Consider the following 21,497-nt stretch of genomic DNA (forward strand, 5'->3'; position numbering starts at 1 on the left):
GGCATCGGGGCTGTGATCATTTCCCCCGCAGGAAGTCATACACCATTCACTGCCAGGTTATGCTTCAATTGCACTAACAATATAGCCGAATACGAAGCATGTATTCTGGGTCTTAAAGCTGCAATCGATCTAAGAATCAAATTCCTGGAAGTCTACGGAGACTCGGCCTTGGTAATCTACCAAGTCAAAGGGGAATGGGACACGAAGCACCCAAATCTAATTCCTTACAAAGAATATGTGCTGAGTTTGATTCTTTACTTCGAAGAAATCACTTTCGAACACATCCCACGCGAGGAAAATCAACTAGCTGATGCTTTAGCTACCATGTCATCCATGTTCAAAGTCAGGTGGGACAACGAGGCGCCTATGATCACCATCTACAGGCAAGATGAACCATCCTATTGCAATGAGATCAATACCGAAGGAACCGAGGAAAAACCATGGTTCCATGAGGTAAAAAGATATCTCGAAGCTCAGGAGTACCCTGAAGGGGCATCCATTAATGACAGAAAGTTTCTAAGGAGATTTGCTGCCAAATTCTTTCTAAGCAATGGAACCCTATACAAACGCAACCATGACTCGACTTTACTTCGCTGTGTAAACAAGAAGGAAGCAGAGCAGATCATGGAAGAAATACACAATGGTGCCTTCGGTACTCATTCCAGTGGACATACAATGGCTAAAAAGATCCTGAGAGCAGGTTATTACTGGTCTACCATGGAAACAGACTGCCATCATCACTCCCGAACATGTCACAAATGCCAGATATACGCTGACAAAGTACATGTACCTCCAGTTCCATTAAGCGTCCTGACGGCTCCTTGGCCTTTTGCAATGTGGGGTATTGATATGATTGGAGAAATCAAACCTACTGCCTCCAACGGACATCGCTTTATCCTGGTCGCTATTGACTACTTCACAAAGTGGGTAGAAGCAGCTTCATTTGCTTCTGTTACCAAGAATGTGGTGGCCCGGTTCATCAAATACAATCTCATTTGTCGGTACGGCATCCCCGAACGGATTATCACGGACAATGGCACAAATCTAAACAACAGAATGATTACTGAACTTTGCACACAGTTCAAGATCAAACATCATAATTCTTCTCCATATCGACCAAAGATGAACGGCGCGGTGGAAGCTGCCAACAAGAACATCAAGAAAATCATACAAAAAATGACAGTAACCTACAAAGACTGGCATGAGATGTTACCTTTTGCTCTTCATGGTTATCGCACATCTGCGCGTACTTCGACAGGGGCAACTCCATTTTCCTTAGTCTATGGTATGGAGGCAGTTCTTCCAATTGAAATTCAGATTCCTTCCCTAAGGATTATGAAAGAAGCCAATCTAGACGAAGACGATTGGATTCAAACACGGTTGGACCAGATAAACTTGATTGATGAGAAAAGGCTCGCAGCTATTTGTCATGGTCAGCTATACCAAAAGCGTATGATCAAAGCCTTCAACAAAAAAGTCAAAAGTCAAGCATACCAAACTGGTGGCTTGGTTGTCAAACGCATCATCTTACCACAAGGTGATCCCAGAGGCAAATGGACTCCCACCTACGAGGGACCATTCATAATCAAGAAAATATTCTCCGGCGGCGCCATGTTGCTTACCACCATGGATGGCGAGGATTTCCCACACCCTGTGAATGCTGACATAGTCAAAAAATACTTCTCTTAAAAAAAAAAAAACAGCTCGCTAAGTTGAAAACCTGAAAGGGCAACTTAGGCAAAAAAAATGAGCGTCTCGGTGGATTGAAAACCCGAAAGGGCGGTCCAGGCAAAAATTAGAGACTAAACAAATACTATCCCGGTAGGCTGAAAACCTGAAAGGGCGGCCTAGGCAAAAGTTAGGGAATGAAGCATACAACTGTGTTCCGTTCAGCTGCCTACTCATCATCAAGATTCAACACCTCAAAGACACTGATCAGTCTAATCACTTTCTTCCAACAAGTGAGGGATGAGATGCTCGAAGACAGATTGGCAATAGCAGAGTTGAAACTTGACTGGATCATTTTCACATAGCTATTTATCTTCATAAATATTTTTCAAAACTTTCTGACAGTTTCCTACTTCTAGGATTGTTGTCTCCCTGTGCTAACCCGCCTATCATGGCTCTTTTCAATGCAGCTCTTTCAAAAATCACTATTTTCATTTTTTCTGTTTAAATACGTAAGCATCCCAATGATAATTTTGAATGAACATATGCATTTGAATATGATTGATGTTTACCAGGAAAAACAGGAATGGCATTCAGGAAATGTCCCGATCATCTGGACATCATTCCATCAGAAGGAAATCACCAAGAGAAACGCATTTCTCAGCAAATTCCTCAAAAAGATTTTCTCTTCAAAAGAAGTCTTATTCCCCAGCAGGGTTGTTCCAGATTACTATCTTCAGAAGGTGTGATCCCCGCACCCGGACTTGGACAGATAGTGCATCGGAGGATTATGCATCTTCCTCATTCCCATTTGAAAGGGCATCAGAACTTCCAGTTACCTTTGGTTCCCCAAGCAGTAGTCAAAGATCCTTCAACGGGATACCCGGGTTCTCAAAGAATTTCTCCAGACGAGGGTACTCAAGCAAGACAAAAGATCATCAACGATCACAATACATTCATGTCCAGCTGACTAGCGGGAATTTATTTTTCCAATTAGAAGCTTGACATCACATTCATACAGTCATACATTCATACATTCACATATTCATATTCATACATCATGCATCATACATCATACATCATGCACAACATCACATGCATATTTCTCCGGGAATATCTCACATTTACATGCATCATAAACATTGCATATCACTAACTTGATTTTTCAGGTAGGCAGATATCTTCAACAAAGATGTTCTCAATCACATGCCGTGTTCACCTGAATTCCATGAACGGTTCTCTCAGATATAATCAAGCCGAAGATTCATTCTGATCACTCACCAACTCAAAAACAGACATCACAGATCTAAAGCGATACCTCAGATGGTTCCAGAACGATCTAACGTTGCAGATCTAAAGCGATACCTCAGACGGTTCCAGAACGATCTAACATTGCAGATCTAAAGCGATACCTCAGACGGTTCCACAATGATCAACTTCCAAAATCTAAATCGGAAAAACTTTGGACAAGTTCCGTAACGATTATCTTCCAAGACTTAAAGCGGTAACCTTGGACGGTTCCGAGACAGTCAACACAAAGACTTTCAAATCCTTCATCAAGATATAATCAATGGATTCATTCTGATGAACAAACCCTCAACCCATTTACCAGGTGGCATCTGAAAGCCCATCTCAGGTAATGTTTCAATCTGCCAACAACATTTCGCAGACGACATTCAAATGCAACTTCCAACATCTCTTCTGATCAAGGTAAGTGCAAATTTTCAGGGCATCTAAATATTCAATCATCTTCTACCTTCAGATTTCAGACAATCTTTTCAGGTTTAAGAAGATTGAATAGGGGCAACTGTTATACCCCAAAATTTGCCCACATATTTTTCAAGAAAACTCCAATCTGAAAATTAAGGGTCTCATATAATCATGGATTTTTATTTCAACAAATATCCTGACATATGAAATACTTAGTTTTTAGAATTTTTCTTATACAGTAATTTGGCTTGCAGTTGAATTTATTCTTACGCAAACACCAAATACTGTGTATTACTTCACACATGCTATTTATTTATTTACAGATAAATGGTACTGACACAATTGGTACAGAGTTAAATCTTTTTGCAGGCGCAGAATCAGGAAACTCAGACTGTACTTGTAACAAGTAGATTATTATTATCTTTTGTTTCCCACTAATTTTTGTACTATATTCCATTATTTGCAAAAATCTTTTCAAATCTCTTTTTCAAAAATCAAATCTCTCTTTTTTCCAACACTATCATACACTTTCTTTCAAATCTTACTTCCACTCAAATTTTCCTTTTGTACGGAATCACATCATTCCCCAACGTCTCTTTCTTTCTTTCCATTCTATAAATACCTCTCATTTTCTTCCATAAAATCTCACATCAAATTCCAACTCGTCTTTCAAATTCCTATCTCATATCTATTTTCTCTTCTTCCCTGACAAGAATGGCAAAGTGGATAGAGACACTGTTTCTTACAGTCATCACCATTGCTACGGTGATAATGACTTTCTTCTGCCTGCATAGTCCTGAAGAGTGTGGACCTGCAATGGTGGCACTCCCAATCATCTACATGTTATTGTTCATAGCATGGGTCATTAATCGTCATTCTTAAAATTTGCCGTATTTCTTATTTCTTAAATGTACCGTTTATTCGTCGTACTGTTCAATATAGTATGTGATATTTGTACTGTCAGTATTAAATGTTGTACTATTTGTCATAATATTGCTTAATTACTAAGATAATATTTTGTGTGTTTTCTGCCAGTCAAATATTCCTATTTCTGTGCATTAAATGATTTTCAGGGTTATTATCGGTAATTTTGCCCGCATACCGTAAATATTAGTTATTTATTATGTCTGTGTTTTTCTAACAAGTCATGTAAATAAACTTTCATTTTTCACATAAAACAAAAACAAAAAAACAACAAAAAAGAAAATTAACTTTGATTGTTGATTTTTCACTCTAACTGCTACATCAATACCTGAACAGTCAGTTGACAGCCAAACTGCTGGCAGTACAATTCTCAGTGTTTTGTACCATCAATCAAATCAATCTTTCACAATTCAAAATTCCAAGATTTTTGTTCTAGAAGTCCTCTGAATATCACGCGATTAGCAGAGACTCAACACTGCACAAAAATCAGGTACGCTTAACTGTCTCCTACATAAACAGTCCCTGACTAGGGTTTTCTTGTTTTTACAGGAGAAACAAGTTTTTGAGAGCTCAAATGGATTTCATACACATCCATATATCTCAAAGTACCATCATACAAATTTTCAAACTTCAATTCACTCAGACGCACCGTCAGCAGCTCAAACAGTCAACAGACGACCCGTTTGACCAAAAAAGTCAACAGACAGTCAAAAATGAAATTTTTTGTCAAAGTCCATATTTTGTCAAAGGATTCATCATTTGATCATTGGATGATCATAATTCATCAAGGAAAGATCAAAAATCAACAAAACCCTAAGATTCAAAATTAGGGTTTTTGCCTGAAAAGTCAACTCAACTTTGACTGATCATAACTCTCTCATCCTTCATCCAAAAAATTCAAACCAAAGCTTGTTTTGAAGTAAATTCAATTATCTTTCAAATGCCATTGATCCCATGGTCATTGGATTCACCATTTAAAAAATATGATCAAAGACATTACAGGTCATTTTCAAAGTCAACAAAAAGACACTTTTTTCAAAAGGACACACAAGGAGCTTCAAAAATCATTTTGACATGAGACCAAAGGCATTGGTTAGAGGACTCTTTGAGGTTTCCAAAAAGTGCAAGATCTCCTTCATATGACAAAAATTGAAGGATTTACACCTTGTTGAAGTTGGCTAAATTTTGGGAAAATACATGAAATCAACATTGTTCAAAATGGCATTTTTTCCAAATGGGGCCAAGTTTTCAGCATTCAAACATCATTTCCATGATGATATGGGCCTCCCACGACCAAGACTAAGCCCATACCTTTTTTTATCCATTTTTGCATGATTTTATCTTACTTTAAGATTAAAATTAAAAGGAAAATGCATGGATAAATGGTAGCTTACAAATCAAGCATGACTCACCCAAAAGAATCTTCATCTTTCTGCAGAGAAGTAAAGGGCAAGGCAGGTGCATTGAAGGCAAGGTGACTTGGTCAAGAATTCAAGCTTTTTTAATATTAAAAAATGCAAGATTTCAACAAAGGCAACTAGCTACATATTAGCTTCAATTCTAAGCACACATGGCTTATAAATAAGCTATCTTAGTTCAGCAACAAAAGGGGGACAAGTTCAGAAGCAAAGCTAAGCATAACACCTTTGTAATCACTTGAAAAAATTCAAAGAAAACTCAAATTCGAATTTGTAATTTCTGCTCATTTCAATACAAACTAAGCATTCATACACCTTCCTTGAACATCACTGAAACTATCTCAATCAATTACAAGCCTTGAAGCTCACTGAATCGAGCTACACAGGTCAAAAATTGTTCAAACTAAAATCAATTCGTATCTGGCTATTCACACATGTTTAACAAGATGTAGACATACTATTGAGTTTGGTTTGAGGTGTAGATCATTTCTGGAGCTTTAATTAAGTTTTAGATGCGTATACACGAAACCACCATTTTAGGGTTCTTCATCCCAAAATTAGGGTTTTCTAAATTAGGCAAAATTACAGGTTCTGAATAGTACCATTGAGTTCGCATGAACAATACGAACTCAACCATACCATCGCGCCAAATTTATACTCACGTTTGCTTGTATTCGCTATTATTACCAGGTGTAAAAGATTGGGTTTTTTACACCACCTGCAAATGAACGGTGTAAAAACCCATCTGAAGGTTGAAGATGATGCGTGGCGCCCTCTGATTCGCTGGGAGGCGCGCGCGTGTTTTTTAAACTGACTTGGAATTCAGTGTTTTGCAGGTGTTCCACGTGCTATGGTCCCTCACCATCTGGGCCTTCTGATCCATCCATCAACTCATCCAACGCCTCAGAACACGCACGCATATCATACTCCCTCATTTAATTTCCATACAGGATCAGTATCCTTTTATTTTCTATTTTATTTTCTATTTTATTTTAATTTCTTTGTTAAATTAATTAAAAATAGTTTTAAAAATCCAAAAAATACACAAAAAATATTTTTATACTTCTAAAATAATATACTATTTTATGAAATAAAAATATTTTATTTTTCTTCATAATTTCAATATTTTGCATAATTAATTAGTATATATCTATATATTGGCTTTTTAATTATTCTAACCAATCAAAAAATCATAAAAAAAATTGTTCTTTGTGTTAAATATTGTTTATATATTATAAACTAATTTTGTACATATTTTGAATAATTTTCTTTTTAAGTTTTAATTATTTGTATAATTATTTGCATAATTATGTTTTAATTAGCTTAAATCAATTTCAAATCAAATTCCAAAAATTCCAAAAAAATTAGTTTTGTTTTAAAATTAATTAACAAATATTTTGTACATATTTTAAACTTAATTTTTAGGTTTAAATCTATTTTCATCTTTTTTCTTCATTTTAATTTAATTAATCGTGCATTAATTATAATTAAAATAAATCATAAAAATCCAAAAACATGCCTTTTATTTTTCTAGCAATTTAAATTCCTAGATAAATGTATAGGATGTCAAATTCATGTAAATAGGCTAGTTTACATTTCCTGCACAATCGATGTAATAGCGTAGATTTACTTTCCGCACTTTACATTTCCGTACTTTAATTTCCAGCACATATAAACTGCGTGTATGTCAAAGATAAAAATTGAACCGTTAGATCACTAACTTCAAAGATAAAATATCTGAATCCAATCACAATCACACTTGCACCTCTTCAGGTAATCCTTTCTCATTCTTTCAAAATCAAAGTCAAATTCCACTGTTTTGAGTACAAAATCGAACCTTGCTTTTATATCCAGTGAAAGGATAGATTTTTAAAGGAAATAGGATAAAGACCTTACAACTCAGGGTAGACCTCCTAGTTTGCTTGCTCAAATCAAAACAAACAAAATTCTCATACAATGTTGATTTTTCAAAACTTTCAAAAAAAGACAATACTTTGTATACATCCAAACACGGGTTATTACAAAGTTAACGTTCTTTTCAAAACATCTTTCGAAAGATAAACAAGCATTTTGTATACATCCACACACGGATCATTACAAAATTCAAATTACAAAGGTATTTGAAACCACATATGAGCAATTTCAGAGCAATTGAAAAGTGATCGAAAAACAAGTGAGCTAAGCAAACTTAAGAGCCCATGGATAACCATGGATACAAAGGGTGCTAACACCTTCCCTTTGTATAACCTACCCCCTTACCCAGAATTTCTTAAAGGTCTTTTTTCTGTTTCTTTTATAAACCTTTCCTTAATTGGATAAAATAAAAGGTCGGTGGCGACTCTGTGAATTTTCAAAAAAATGCGAAAGCATTAAGCGACAAAAAAGAGTCAGTTCACGTATCTCTACAGATCAGAGGTATGGCCCGGAATTAAAAAAATCGGAGGTCCACAACAAGAAATAATCAAGACACAGACAACAACCCGGTCGCACAACATCCAAATAACCATGCCAAGACATAGCAGTCAAACATGTAACCAAAACATCTGGTGGTCTTATAATTCCTACCACATCCACTGTCCACAATTTGAACTCTAACAATTCATACACATACGAACCGCGTCATTTCACCCTCCCGATGCGCACTCTGATTTCCCACAACAAACAGATTTACCTATTCCATAACCATCTTCCAGCTCCTTCTAGTATTCACCAGAAACTCATTGTTCTCTCTTAACATACTCAACCTCTTAATCTGCTGTGTCAGCTTGCACACCAGACAAAAGTCTTTGTATTATCCAATCAAAGGCAAAAGCTAATCCAAACACATCCTTGTTTCATAACACAAGCCCTCATAGATCCTTAAGTGACCAAACCGTCCTCTCAGTCTGACCATCCGTTTGAGGATGATACGCCAAATTCAAACGCAACTTCGTACCCAAAGTACCTTGTGAACCCTCTCAAAATTTCAAAAATAAACCTCGGATCTCAATCTGAACAATACATTTCGAAACACCATGCAAACAAACAAACCAACAAACATCTTTATCAACATACCACTCGCCAGTACTCCCATCGGTTAATCCATTCTTATCGAAATAACGTGAGCAGATTTCGTCAATATATCCACAATGACCCAAATTGCCTCACAATTACTCGACGTCCTCGGAAAACCAGAAACAAAATCCATAGAAATGCTATTCCACTTCTACTCAGGAATGGATAGCAGTTACATGAAACCAGACGACTCCTGACAAGTCAAACACAAATAAACAAATCCCTTCATATCCTTCTTCATTACCTTGCCACTAAAAATGACCTTCTCAAATCTTGATACCTCTTAGTAGCATCAGGATGAATACTCAAATCACTACGACGCACTTCATCCAAAGTCCTCTTTTCAAATCCGAACATTAAGAATACAAACTTGATCATGACATCCCATGACATTGCTCTTATCAGTCCGAAGATCACCATCTTTACCTTTGACTAATAAATGTCATCTTATCAACCCATTCAAATCCGATTTCCGACCTTTTCTAATCTCGTCAAGAATACCATAAGTAAGCTTTCACATATAAAGCTCAACACTTGAAGAAGTCACTTTATGAACCAAACTCAAATCTCACAACTGTTTCAACAATCACAATACTCGAATCATCGACATAGACGTATGCAATGGTTTCTCATATTCAACTCGTTCTGATCAAATGAATACTTCAAACTCTTGTAGTCACTTACACACACAAATTTCGATCCGAATAATTAGTGCCTTCAAATTTCCCAAACAGAAATAACAACTGCCAACTCTAAATCTTGTGACAGATAAATCCTTTCAAAAATCTTAACTTGCATAAAAGCATAAACCTCCACTTACCCCTTGAACATTCACTTCACTCAACCAAAAACTCACATAAGGAAACTTTGCAAACAACTTCTTCTTCCCAACACGGACAAAACAATTCTCAAATACTTAGCATGATCATCTTCACACTGATGATACCCATACCTCAAATCAAACTTGCAAAACAAACAAGCTCCAACCAACTTGATCCGTCAAAATATCAATCCTCGAAAGTGGATACTTTTCCTTAATTATCACTTTTCTCAATTGTCTAAAATCGACACGAAGCCTGATAGAACCTTCCTTCTTAACCAACAAAACACATGCACCCTACGGCGACACACTTGAACGAACAAACCTCTTCTCAAGAAAATCCTTAAGTTGACTCCTCAACTCTTTCAACTCAGAAGTTGGCATCCGATACGGAACCCTCGACACAACAATAGTTCTAGGAACTAAATCCGTCAAAACAGAACTCCAAGACAGAATTCCTCTTTTCGACGATGAATCACTTAAACCTTCAAGAAACACTTATACAAATGCGCAACTATCCGCAATTCCCACAATTGCTCTTCCTCAAGAACATCCAAAGTTGTCGACAACATAAACAACGTCGTACCACCCAGCACCGACTCATTCACTTCCAATATTATCAAACTAGCCAGATAAGCCTATCACATCCAATATGATTCCGTCTACTATCAACAAGAGATTAAGGGTGATCAAGTCCTCAATTTGTCATTAGGTAGCCGATAATCATAATAGAGTATAAACTATCAGTACCAACAATAATAATATTCTTTTCCAACTTTTGCTCATAGCACAGAAGCACTATGATTCCATAATTCACAAATCTCCCAAGATCATCTAAACCAGCTAACACCGACGTCCGGTAGCTACGTACCAAAACACTTCTAACAATATCTCAAAACAAAATACCTGAGATCCTACTCATCTCTTCATACTCCTAATTCTCACTCGAGTTTCAGAACATTTCCATCAACGTCAATAACTCCTACAACAAGGTCTACCACAATAATTTCCTTAATCATTGATCCAACAACGACACCTCACACAAGGCTACTCAAACAACAACTTCATAGTCCATCAGTAGCGTTAGAGCATCACAACTCTCTAAATTCCATTCTTTAGAATTAACCAACATCTACTCCGTGACACTCCAACTTGATTAACAACCAAAGTCTTAAGTCCGAGTCGCCTTCACTTCAGAAAACAACAAATTCCAACAACACTAGTACTGCTGCCCTCAATAGCATACTAACATCTTGCAACTGAAACATATCCGAGAAGCATATCTTCTCCCCCACTAAGCTTCAAACCACTCCTGCACACAACCGGCTAGAGGCACAACAAGTACTGAAAGTGCTCCACACACTTATCACATACTGAGGAATTAAACAACATTAGACAACACTGGCCGGACAGACCGACCTGCTCTGATACCACTAATGTAACACCCCAATTCTACCCAAAGCATTTAGGCAAGAAAATATCAGAGTATTTAAAATTTCATACAACACAATTAGGATGTTACACTAAGTAACCAAACAAACACCTTGAAAACAAACGGACATCACCGATGTCAAAAGCATACACACCTGCCAATAACATGATACATAACACACGGAAGATATGAACATATATATATACGTATAGCTCTCACTCTCAAAGAGGAGTTTTCCAAAATTAAGTGTTTACAATATACAATGGCACGTTATCACATATACATGTTCAAAAGAGTCATATACAAATAAATAACAACAGACTCCCGACTACCCAGTGTTACATATCAGAGCGACCGACAAGACCAACTGGAGAACTACCTCTTCCAAAAGACTTCCAAAGCGGCTAATCTGCAGGATGCCACTCAAGCATCAAATCAGCAGAAGGGTGAGAATATAATTCATAATGAAAGCATGACAATTATAGTAATGCCAACAAGTATCATCAAGAATCATACAACAAAGTAATCCACTCATTCAACCACAATCAATATATAAGTAATGTGACACATGAATGCTAACATAAATTATACAGACAGACAATGATGAATGAGACTCGACTATGCATATGCATGTGGTACCAAATCCGGAGTAAAACTCCCCTTGTCATTATGACAAATACACCTTTGCCGAGCATTATGCTGGGACTTCTTTCCCTCAGGAAAATACACCTTTGTCGAGCATCAAGCTACGACTAAACGTCATCGAGCATTTAGCCCCCACTGATGACCTCTTGCCACTCGGGCAAATACACCTTTTTACCGAGCATTAAGCCCCCACTGGTAATAATTGCCAATTCAGGCCACCTGCTAATAGCATTCCGCCATTAACGTAATGAAATGTTATGCTGTGCAAATATATGACTCTATTACACGACAACAACATCATCAACAATATAACACGGTCACATACCCACGTTACACCGTTTATATTCTATCCAAAAGGATACATCACCAATTAATAACATCGTTATCAATTACATCACACCATAATTACCACACAGGCATTAATAAGCACACAGCACACATTCACCGTTCAAACATACTGGCCACATCGGCATAGATGAACGTATAACACACTTATACACATCAAATTAATATTGGCCATCGGCCCACAACTTCATCAATAAATAACACATATGAACATGATCTCATGTTATCGACAACTAATCACATACCTCGTACCATTACGATAACATTCACACAACACATCATTATCAATTACAACCAAGCACTATGATTATTTACCAATCATATCGCGCATATAAACAATTATGTGTTTTCATCAACAACACCTCATAACCAATTAATAACAAGCTAACCAAGCCTATACTATCATATAGAACATCCAACTAGCTTCCTAACACTTCGAACGGCGTACGAAACGGAGCTAAGGATCAAAAGTTACAAGGTTTCAAAGTTTGGATAATTGAACATACTACACAACTCATCACTTGATCCTAATAAAAATAATGGGATACTACATCCTATGAATCATTTAAATAGATAATAATATAGGTTATTGCGTTAGCTTTCCAACGCTTCGAACGGCGACAAAATCGGAGTTACGGTTCAAGAGTTACGAAGTTTCAAAGTTTTGGAAAAACAGAAAAAGCTATCATCCGCTTCAGCTCCGCTCAGCGGACCTTCGCAGAGAATTTTCTGCAACAGAACCTCCGCTCAGCGGACCCACCTCCGCTCAGCGGACCTGCGTAAACCCAGAAAAAACCAGAACGCACCAGAACTGTTCCAAGCCCCTTATACCCACTAAAACCACTCCCAAACATCATTATAACACTAATACAACACATACAAACCATAGAAACAACCTAACATCAAACTTTTCATGGTTGATTCATCAATCTATCTCAAAACCTAACTTTTTATACAAACTCAATTAAGCCATAGAAAAGGAAAACAAACATGATCAATCACCACAACACAACAAGGATATCATTTATTCATCATACAATCATTCTCAAACAAACTTAGATCAAACAAAGATCACACAAGAAAATTGTGGAAATTGGAACAAGAAGAACAAGAACAAGAACAAGACTATAAGAATCATACATCCAAGATAAATTAGATTCACCCCCTTACCTTGCTATTGTGACGATCGGCAATCGATTTGGTTGAGAATCCACCAATCTCCACTTTTCCTCCTCTTTTCCTTCTTTTCCTTCTTCTCCTTTCTCTCTTCTCTTTCTTTCTCTTCTTTCTTTCCATCCCTTTCCCTTCTCACAATATTTCTTTCTTATAAAGAAAATATCTATCCCGCAGAAATGACCAAAATGCCCTTACGCTCAAATATCGTTCAAACGCCCCAAAACGCGGAATATTACCTTAATAATATTTCCGGTACCAAAAATATGAAAACCTTCAATTAAATATTAGTCTGCCATCCCGAACTAATACCGACTGAAACAACTCCAAAAACGGTACAATTCCAATAAACGTCACAAACGTCCAAATCAAGTATATACTTATTTTCCGGGCGTTACAACTCTCCCCCACTTAGAAGATTTCCGTCCTCGGAAATATCCTAAACATAAACAAACTTGGATACGCCCTTGCCTCCGACTAACCAACTATCAAGCCACGAAAGCAACGACACAATCAGCGCCAAACAAAGAATTACTCTAGCTAAAAGCAAAACAACCAAAACACAACAACGACAACGAGATGCAATGCCCATACAATGCACTCATCGACTAACACCAAAACACAAGAAATAATCAAGACACAGACAACAACCCGGTCGCACAACATCCAAATAACCATGCCAAGACATAGCAGTCAAACATGTAACCAAAACATCTGGTGGTCTTATAATTCCTACCACATCCACTGTCCACAATTTGAACTCTAACAATTCATACACATACGAACCGCGTCATTTCACGCTCCCGATGCGCACTCTGATTTCCCACAACAAACAGATTTACCTATTCCATAACCATCTTCCAGCTCCTTCTAGTATTCACCAGAAACTCATTGTTCTCTCTTAACATACTCAACCTCTTAATCTGCTGTGTCAGCTTGCACACCAGACAAAAGTCTTTGTATTATCCAATCAAAGGCAAAAGCTAATCCAAACACATCCTTGTTTCATAACACAAGCCCTCATAGATCCTTAAGTGACCAAACCGTCCTCTCAGTCTGACCATCCGTTTGAGGATGATACGCCAAATTCAAACGCAACTTCGTACCCAAAGTACCTTGTGAACCCTCTCAAAATTTCAAAAATAAACCTCGGATCTCAATCTGAACAATACATTTCGAAACACCATGCAAACAAACAAACCAACAAACATCTTTATCAACATACCACTCGCCAGTACTCCCATCGGTTAATCCATTCTTATCGAAATAACGTGAGCAGATTTCGTCAATATATCCACAATGACCCAAATTGCCTCACAATTACTCGACGTCCTCGGAAAACCAGAAACAAAATCCATAGAAATGCTATTCCACTTCTACTCAGGAATGGATAGCAGTTACATGAAACCAGACGACTCCTGACAAGTCAAACACAAATAAACAAATCCCTTCATATCCTTCTTCATTACCTTGCCACTAAAAATGACCTTCACAAATCTTGATTCCTCTTAGTAGCATCAGGATGAATACTCAAATCACTACGACGCACTTCATCCAAAGTCCTCTATTCAAATCCGAACATTAGGAATACAAACTTGATCATGACATCCCATGACATTGCTCTTATCAATCCGAAGATCACCATCTTTACCTTTGACTAATAAATGTCATCTTATCAACCCATTCAAATCCGATTTCCGACCTTTTCTAATCTCATCAAGAATACCATAAGTAAGCTTTCACATATAAAGCTCAACACTTGAAGAAGTCACTTTACGAACCAAACTCAAATCTCACAACTGTTTCAACAATCACAATACTCGAATCATCGACATAGACGTATGCAATGGTTTCTCATATTCAACTCGTTCTGATCAAATGAATACTTCAAACTCTTGTAGTAACTTACACACACAAATCTCGATCCGAATAATTAGTGCCTTCAAATTTCCCAAACAGAAATAACAACTGCCAACTCTAAATCTTGTGACAGATAAATCCTTTCAAAAATCTTAACTTGCATAAAAGCATAAACCTCCACTTACCCCTTGAACATTCACTTCACTCAACCAAAAACTCACATAAGGAAACTTTGCAAACAACTTCTTCTTCCCAACACGGACAAAACAATTCTCAAATACTTAGCATGATCATCTTCACACTGATGATACCCATACCTCAAATCAAACTTGCAAAACAAACAAGCTCCAACCAACTTGATCCGTCAAAATATCAATCCTCGAAAGTGGATACTTTTCCTTAATTCTCACTTTTCTCAATTGTCTAAAATCGACACGGAGCCTGATAGAACCTTCCTTCTTAACCAACAAAACACATGCACCCTACGGCGACACACTTGAATGAACAAACCTCTTCTCAAGAAAATCCTTAAGTTGACTCCTCAACTCTTTCAACTCAGAAGTTGGCATCCGATACGGAACCCTCGACACAACAATAGTTCTAGGAACTAAATCCGTCAAAACAGAACTCCAAGACAGAATTCCTCTTTTCGACGATGAATCACTTAAACCTTCAAGAAACACTTATACAAATGCGCAACTATCCGCAATTCCCACAATTGCTCTTCCTCAAGAACATCCAAAGTTGTCGACAACATAAACAACGTCGTACCACCCAGCACCGACTCATTCACTTCCAATATTATCAAACTAGCCAGATAAGCCTATCACATCCAATACGATTCCGTCTACTATCAACAAGAGATTAAGGGTGATCAAGTCCTCAATTTGTCAATAGGTAGCCGATAATCATAATAGAGTATAAACTATCAGTACCAACAATAATAATATTCTTTTCCAACTTTTGCTCATAGCACAAAAGCACTATGATTCCATAATTCACAAATCTCCCAAGATCATCTAAACCAGCTAACACCGACGTCCGGTAGCTACGTACCAAAACACTTCTAACAATATCTCAAAACAAAATACCTGAGATCCTACTCATCTCTTCATACTCCTAATTCTCACTCGAGTTTCAGAACATTTCCATCAACGTCAATAACTCCTACAACAAGGTCTACCACAATAATTTCCTTAATCATTGATCCAACAACGACACCTCACACAAGGCTACTCAAACAACAACTTCATAGTCCATCAGTAGCGTTTGAGCATCACAACTCTCTAAATTCCATTCTTTAGAATTAACCAACATCTACTCTGTGACACTCCAACTTGATTAACAACCAAAGTCTTAAGTCCGAGTCGCCTTCACTTCAGAAAACAACAAATTCCAACAACACTAGTACTGCTGCCCTCAATAGCATACTAACATCTTGCAACTGAAACATATCCGAGAAGCATATCTTCTCCCCCACTAAGCTTCAAACCACTCCTGCACACAACCGGCTAGAGGCACAACAAGTACTGAAAGTGCTCCACACACTTATCACATACTGAGGAATTAAACAACATTAGACAACACTGGCCGGACAGACCGACCTGCTCTGATACCACTAATGTAACACCCCAATTCTACCCAAAGCATTTAGGCAAGAAAATATCAGAGTATTTAAAATTTCATACAACACAATTAGGATGTTACACTAAGTAACCAAACAAACACCTTGAAAACAAACGGACATCACCGATGTCAAAAGCATACACACCTGCCAATAACATGATACATAACACACGGAAGATATGAACATATATATATATATACGTATAGCTCTCACTCTCAAAGAGGAGTTTTCCAAAATTAAGTGTTTACAATATACAATGGCACGTTATCACATATACATGTTCAAAAGAGTCATATACAAATAAATAACAACAGACTCCCGACTACCCAGTGTTACATATCAGAGCGACCGACAAGACCAACTGGAGAACTACCTCTTCCAAAAGACTTCCAAAGCGGCTAATCTGCAGGATGCCACTCAAGCATCAAATCAGCAGAAGGGTGAGAATATAATTCATAATGAAAGCATGACAATTATAGTAATGCCAACAAGTATCATCAAGAATCATACAACAAAGTAATCCACTCATTCAACCACAATCAATATATAAGTAATGTGACACATGAATGCTAACATAAATTATACAGACAGACAATGATGAATGAGACTCGACTATGCATATGCATGTGGTACCAAATCCGGAGTAAAACTCCCCTTGTCATTATGACAAATACACCTTTGCCGAGCATTATGCTGGGACTTCTTTCCCTCAGGAAAATACACCTTTGTCGAGCATCAAGCTACGACTAAACGTCATCGAGCATTTAGCCCCCACTGATGACCTCTTGCCACTCGGGAAAATACACCTTTTTACCGAGCATTAAGCCCCCACTGGTAATAATTGCCAATTCAGGCCACCTGCTAATAGCATTTCGCCATTAACGTAATGAAATGTTATGCTGTGCAAATATATGACTCTATTACACGACAACAACATCATCAACAATATAACACGGTCACATACCCACGTTACACCGTTTATATTCTATCCAAAAGGATACATCACCAATTAATAACATCGTTATCAATTACATCACACCATAGTTACCACACAGGCATTAATAAGCACACAGCACACATTCACCATTCAAACATACTGGCCACATCGGCATAGATGAACGTATAACACACTTATACACATCAAATTAATATTGGCCATCGGCCCACAACTTCATCAATAAATAACACATATGAACATGATCTCATGTTATCGACAACTAATCACATACCTCGTACCATTACGATAACATTCACACAACACATCATTATCAATTACAACCAAGCACTATGATTATTTACCAATCATATCGCGCATATAAACAATTATGTGTTTTCATCAACAACACCTCATAACCAATTAATAACAAGCTAACCAAGCCTATACTATCATATAGAACATCCAACTAGCTTCCTAACACTTCGAACGGCGTACGAAACGGAGCTAAGGATCAAAAGTTACAAGGTTTCAAAGTTTGGATAATTGAACATACTACACAACTCATCACTTGATCCTAATAAAAATAATGGGATACTACATCCTATGAATCATTTAATTAGATAATAATATAGGTTATTGCGTTAGCTTTCCAACACTTCGAACGGCGACAAAATTGGAGTTACGGTTCAAGAGTTACGAAGTTTCAAAGTTTTGGAAAAACAGAAAAATCTGTCATCCGCTTCAGCTCTGCTCAGCGGACCTTCGCAGAGAATTTTCTGCAACAGAACCTCCGCTCAGCGGACCCACCTCCGCTCAGCGGACCTGCGTAAACCCAGAAAAAACCAGAACGCACCAGAACTGTTCCAAGCCCCTTATACCCACTAAAACCACTCCCAAACATCATTATAACACTAATACAACACATACAAACCATAGAAACAACCTAACATCAAACTTTTCATGGTTGATTCATCAATCTATCTCAAAACCTAACTTTTTATACAAACTCAATCAAGTCATAGAAAAGGAAAACAAACATGATCAATCACCACAACACAACAAGGATATCATTTATTCATCATACAATCATTCTCAAACAAACTTAGATCAAACAAAGATCACACAAGAAAATTGTGGAAATTGGAACAAGAAGAACAAGAACAAGAACAAGACTATAAGAATCATACATCCAAGATAAATTAGATTCACCCCCTTACCTTGCTATTGTGACGATCGGCAATCGATTCGGTTGAGAATCCACCAATCTCCACTTTTCCTCCTCTTTTCCTCCTCTTTTCCTTCTTCTCCTTTCTCTCTTCTCTTTCTTTCTCTTCTTTCTTTCCATCCCTTTCCCTTCTCACAATATTTCTTTCTTATAAAGAAAATATCTATCCCGCGGAAATGACCAAAATGCCCTTACGCTCAAATATCGTTCAAACGCCCCAAAACGCGGAATATTACCTTAATAATATTTCCGGTACCAAAAATATGAAAACCTTCAATTAAATATTAGTCCGCCATCCCGAACTAATACCGACTGAAACAACTCCAAAAACGGTACAATTCCAATAAACGTCACAAACGTCCAAATCAAGTATATACTTATTTTCCGGGCGTTACAATGAGAGTCAACCTTCCCACAATAGAAATTCCCTTTTTTGCAAGCAATAAACGATGTTTCCGTGTGCATCAACCAATCACTCACGTTAACACCTAAAACATTACTTTTAGTGAAGTTGGTTTTTAACCCCGACACGAGTTTAAAACCTCTCAACAACACTTTCAAGCTCCAAAGATTATCGCAAGTTGGCTCCCCTAAAATAACGGTATCGTCCGCGGATTGTAGGATATCCACTACCTCCTCTTCTCCATATTTAAAAGGCTTGAAATCCCCCACTTCAACCGAATTTTTGACAAGAGCTGTTACGAGGACAAAAATAAATGGTGACAACGGGTCTCCTTGACGTAATCCTCTTTGAGCCGAAAATTCTTTAGTTGCGCTTCCGTTTACCAAAACGAACATGTGACTTGAGAAAACGCAAGCTTCCATCCATTTCATCCACCTCTTACCAAATCCCATTCTCTTCATTAGATACCAAAGGAAATTCCAAGAAACGGAGTCGTAAGCCTTCTCAAAATCAACCTTTAGCAAAAGGCAACTTCTTTTCTTTCTTTTTGACTAATCTAAAATATCTTTGACCATAAGCACTCCATCCATCATGTTTCTATCCGGGACGAATGCGGTTTGATTAGGAGAGATCAAATTTTTATCACCTCTTTGATTCTATTAGTTAAAAGCTTAGCTAAAATCTTGTAAATGCTCCCCACCAAGCAAATAGGACGGTATTCATATAAATCTTAAGGAGTTTTGCTCTTAGGAATCAATGTTAGAAAAGAAGATGTTATAGCTTTCACAAGTTTTCCTTTAGAATGGAAATCATTGCAAAGAGCCATTAAATCCCCTTTTAAAAGAGACCAAAATTTCTTGAAGAACTCAAGAGAGTAACCGTCTGGGCCCGGGCTTTTGTTCCCATCACATGACCAAATAGCCTCCTTAACTTCTTCTTCCGAAAATGGCCTCTCCATATCCGTGGATTCTTTTGGCAGCAAAGCGTTCAAGCTGATCCTGTTGGGCTCCGGCCTACAGTGAACATCCTCCATAAAGAAATCTTTAAAATGTGCATAAATGAAATCCTTGATCTCGCTCACATCTTCCAATCTGCCCTTGTTGGAGCCTATAGAACACAGCGAGTTTCTTCCCTTCTCTCCCTTATGTAGTTATGAAAAAAACGTGTGTTTCCATCTCCTTCGAATAACCAAAGTTGTCTTGATTTGAGGATAAGAAGACTTTCCTTTTTATTAATATTATCCCAAAAATCCGCCATCACCTTAGATCTCTTGAGCACCACCTCCTCCGGAACTTTTCCTACAAAATGAACAAACATGTTATCTAAAAGGTTCATCTCCTCCCCGGCCTTCTCGATGTTAAGATCTATCCAAAGATATCCGCTTCTTAAGAATTTTCAACTTCTCTACCAAACATAAATCGCCTCTCCCTTTTTATGTTTATGTTTGTCCACTCCTTCTTCACAAACGAGGAGAAGTCTTCATGGATGAACCAAGAGTTGTTGAATTTAAAAGGTTTAGGTCCCCAGTTCTTTCTATTATCTTTCAACCAAATCGAAGCATGATCGGATATGTCTCTTTCTCCAATAAATTGTCCTTCCACCTTCCAATCATCAATAAATCCGACTCATAGCTTTACCATTACTATTGAACCAAGTGAATTTGCCTCCTATTGTTGGAAGATCCACCACCTCCATCTCTTCTATAAAGCCGTTGAACTCCGACATCTCCTTTCTAAAACTCCTATCGAATTTACCTACCCTTTCCTCCAATGAAGAAATGGAGTTGAAATCCCCTCCTATGCACCAAGCTCCCTTAGCATTATTCTTCTTAAACTCCATCAACCTCTTCTAGGATTCCATTCTATGCTTGATATCGCACGAAGCGTAAACATTGATGAAGTTAATCAATTTTCCATTCTTTTCCACACAAATACCAAGGAAACCTTGACCTCTAAAATTAAAAACTAGATTGAAGAGGTCCTTCTTCCACATAGTTAATAAACCTCCCGACGCCCCGACCGCATCCGTGAAAGACCAATCCACCTTGTCATCACCCCACAACTCTCTAACAATGCTACTATCCACACCACTCAACTTGGTCTCTTGAATGAAACAAATATCCACCTCCCCTTTTTTATTGTGAAAACCTACTCTCTTTCTTTTTGCTCTATTTCCACCTCTTCTCATATTTAGAGAAAAAACTATCATTTGATAACCATGTTATTTTGCCCCTTTGATTGTGACTCCACTTTTTTC

General features: G+C 37.5%; 1 protein-coding gene across 1 annotated transcript in view; it reads right to left on the reverse strand.

Annotated features, from left to right (window-relative positions):
* Nucleotides 1-19,702, reverse strand: part of LOC131596892 (uncharacterized) — a 26,849-nt gene extending 7,147 nt beyond the window's left edge. The window contains exon 1 of the mRNA XM_058869629.1: nt 19,319-19,702. Within this exon, the coding sequence (XP_058725612.1) occupies nt 19,319-19,702 (384 nt within the window). The remainder of the gene's footprint in view (nt 1-19,318) is intronic.
* Between the last annotated feature and the right edge of the window lie 1,795 nt (nt 19,703-21,497).

Source organism: Vicia villosa, linkage group LG1 (genome assembly GCF_029867415.1).
Source record: "Vicia villosa cultivar HV-30 ecotype Madison, WI linkage group LG1, Vvil1.0, whole genome shotgun sequence".
Lineage (NCBI taxonomy): Eukaryota > Viridiplantae > Streptophyta > Magnoliopsida > Fabales > Fabaceae > Vicia > Vicia villosa.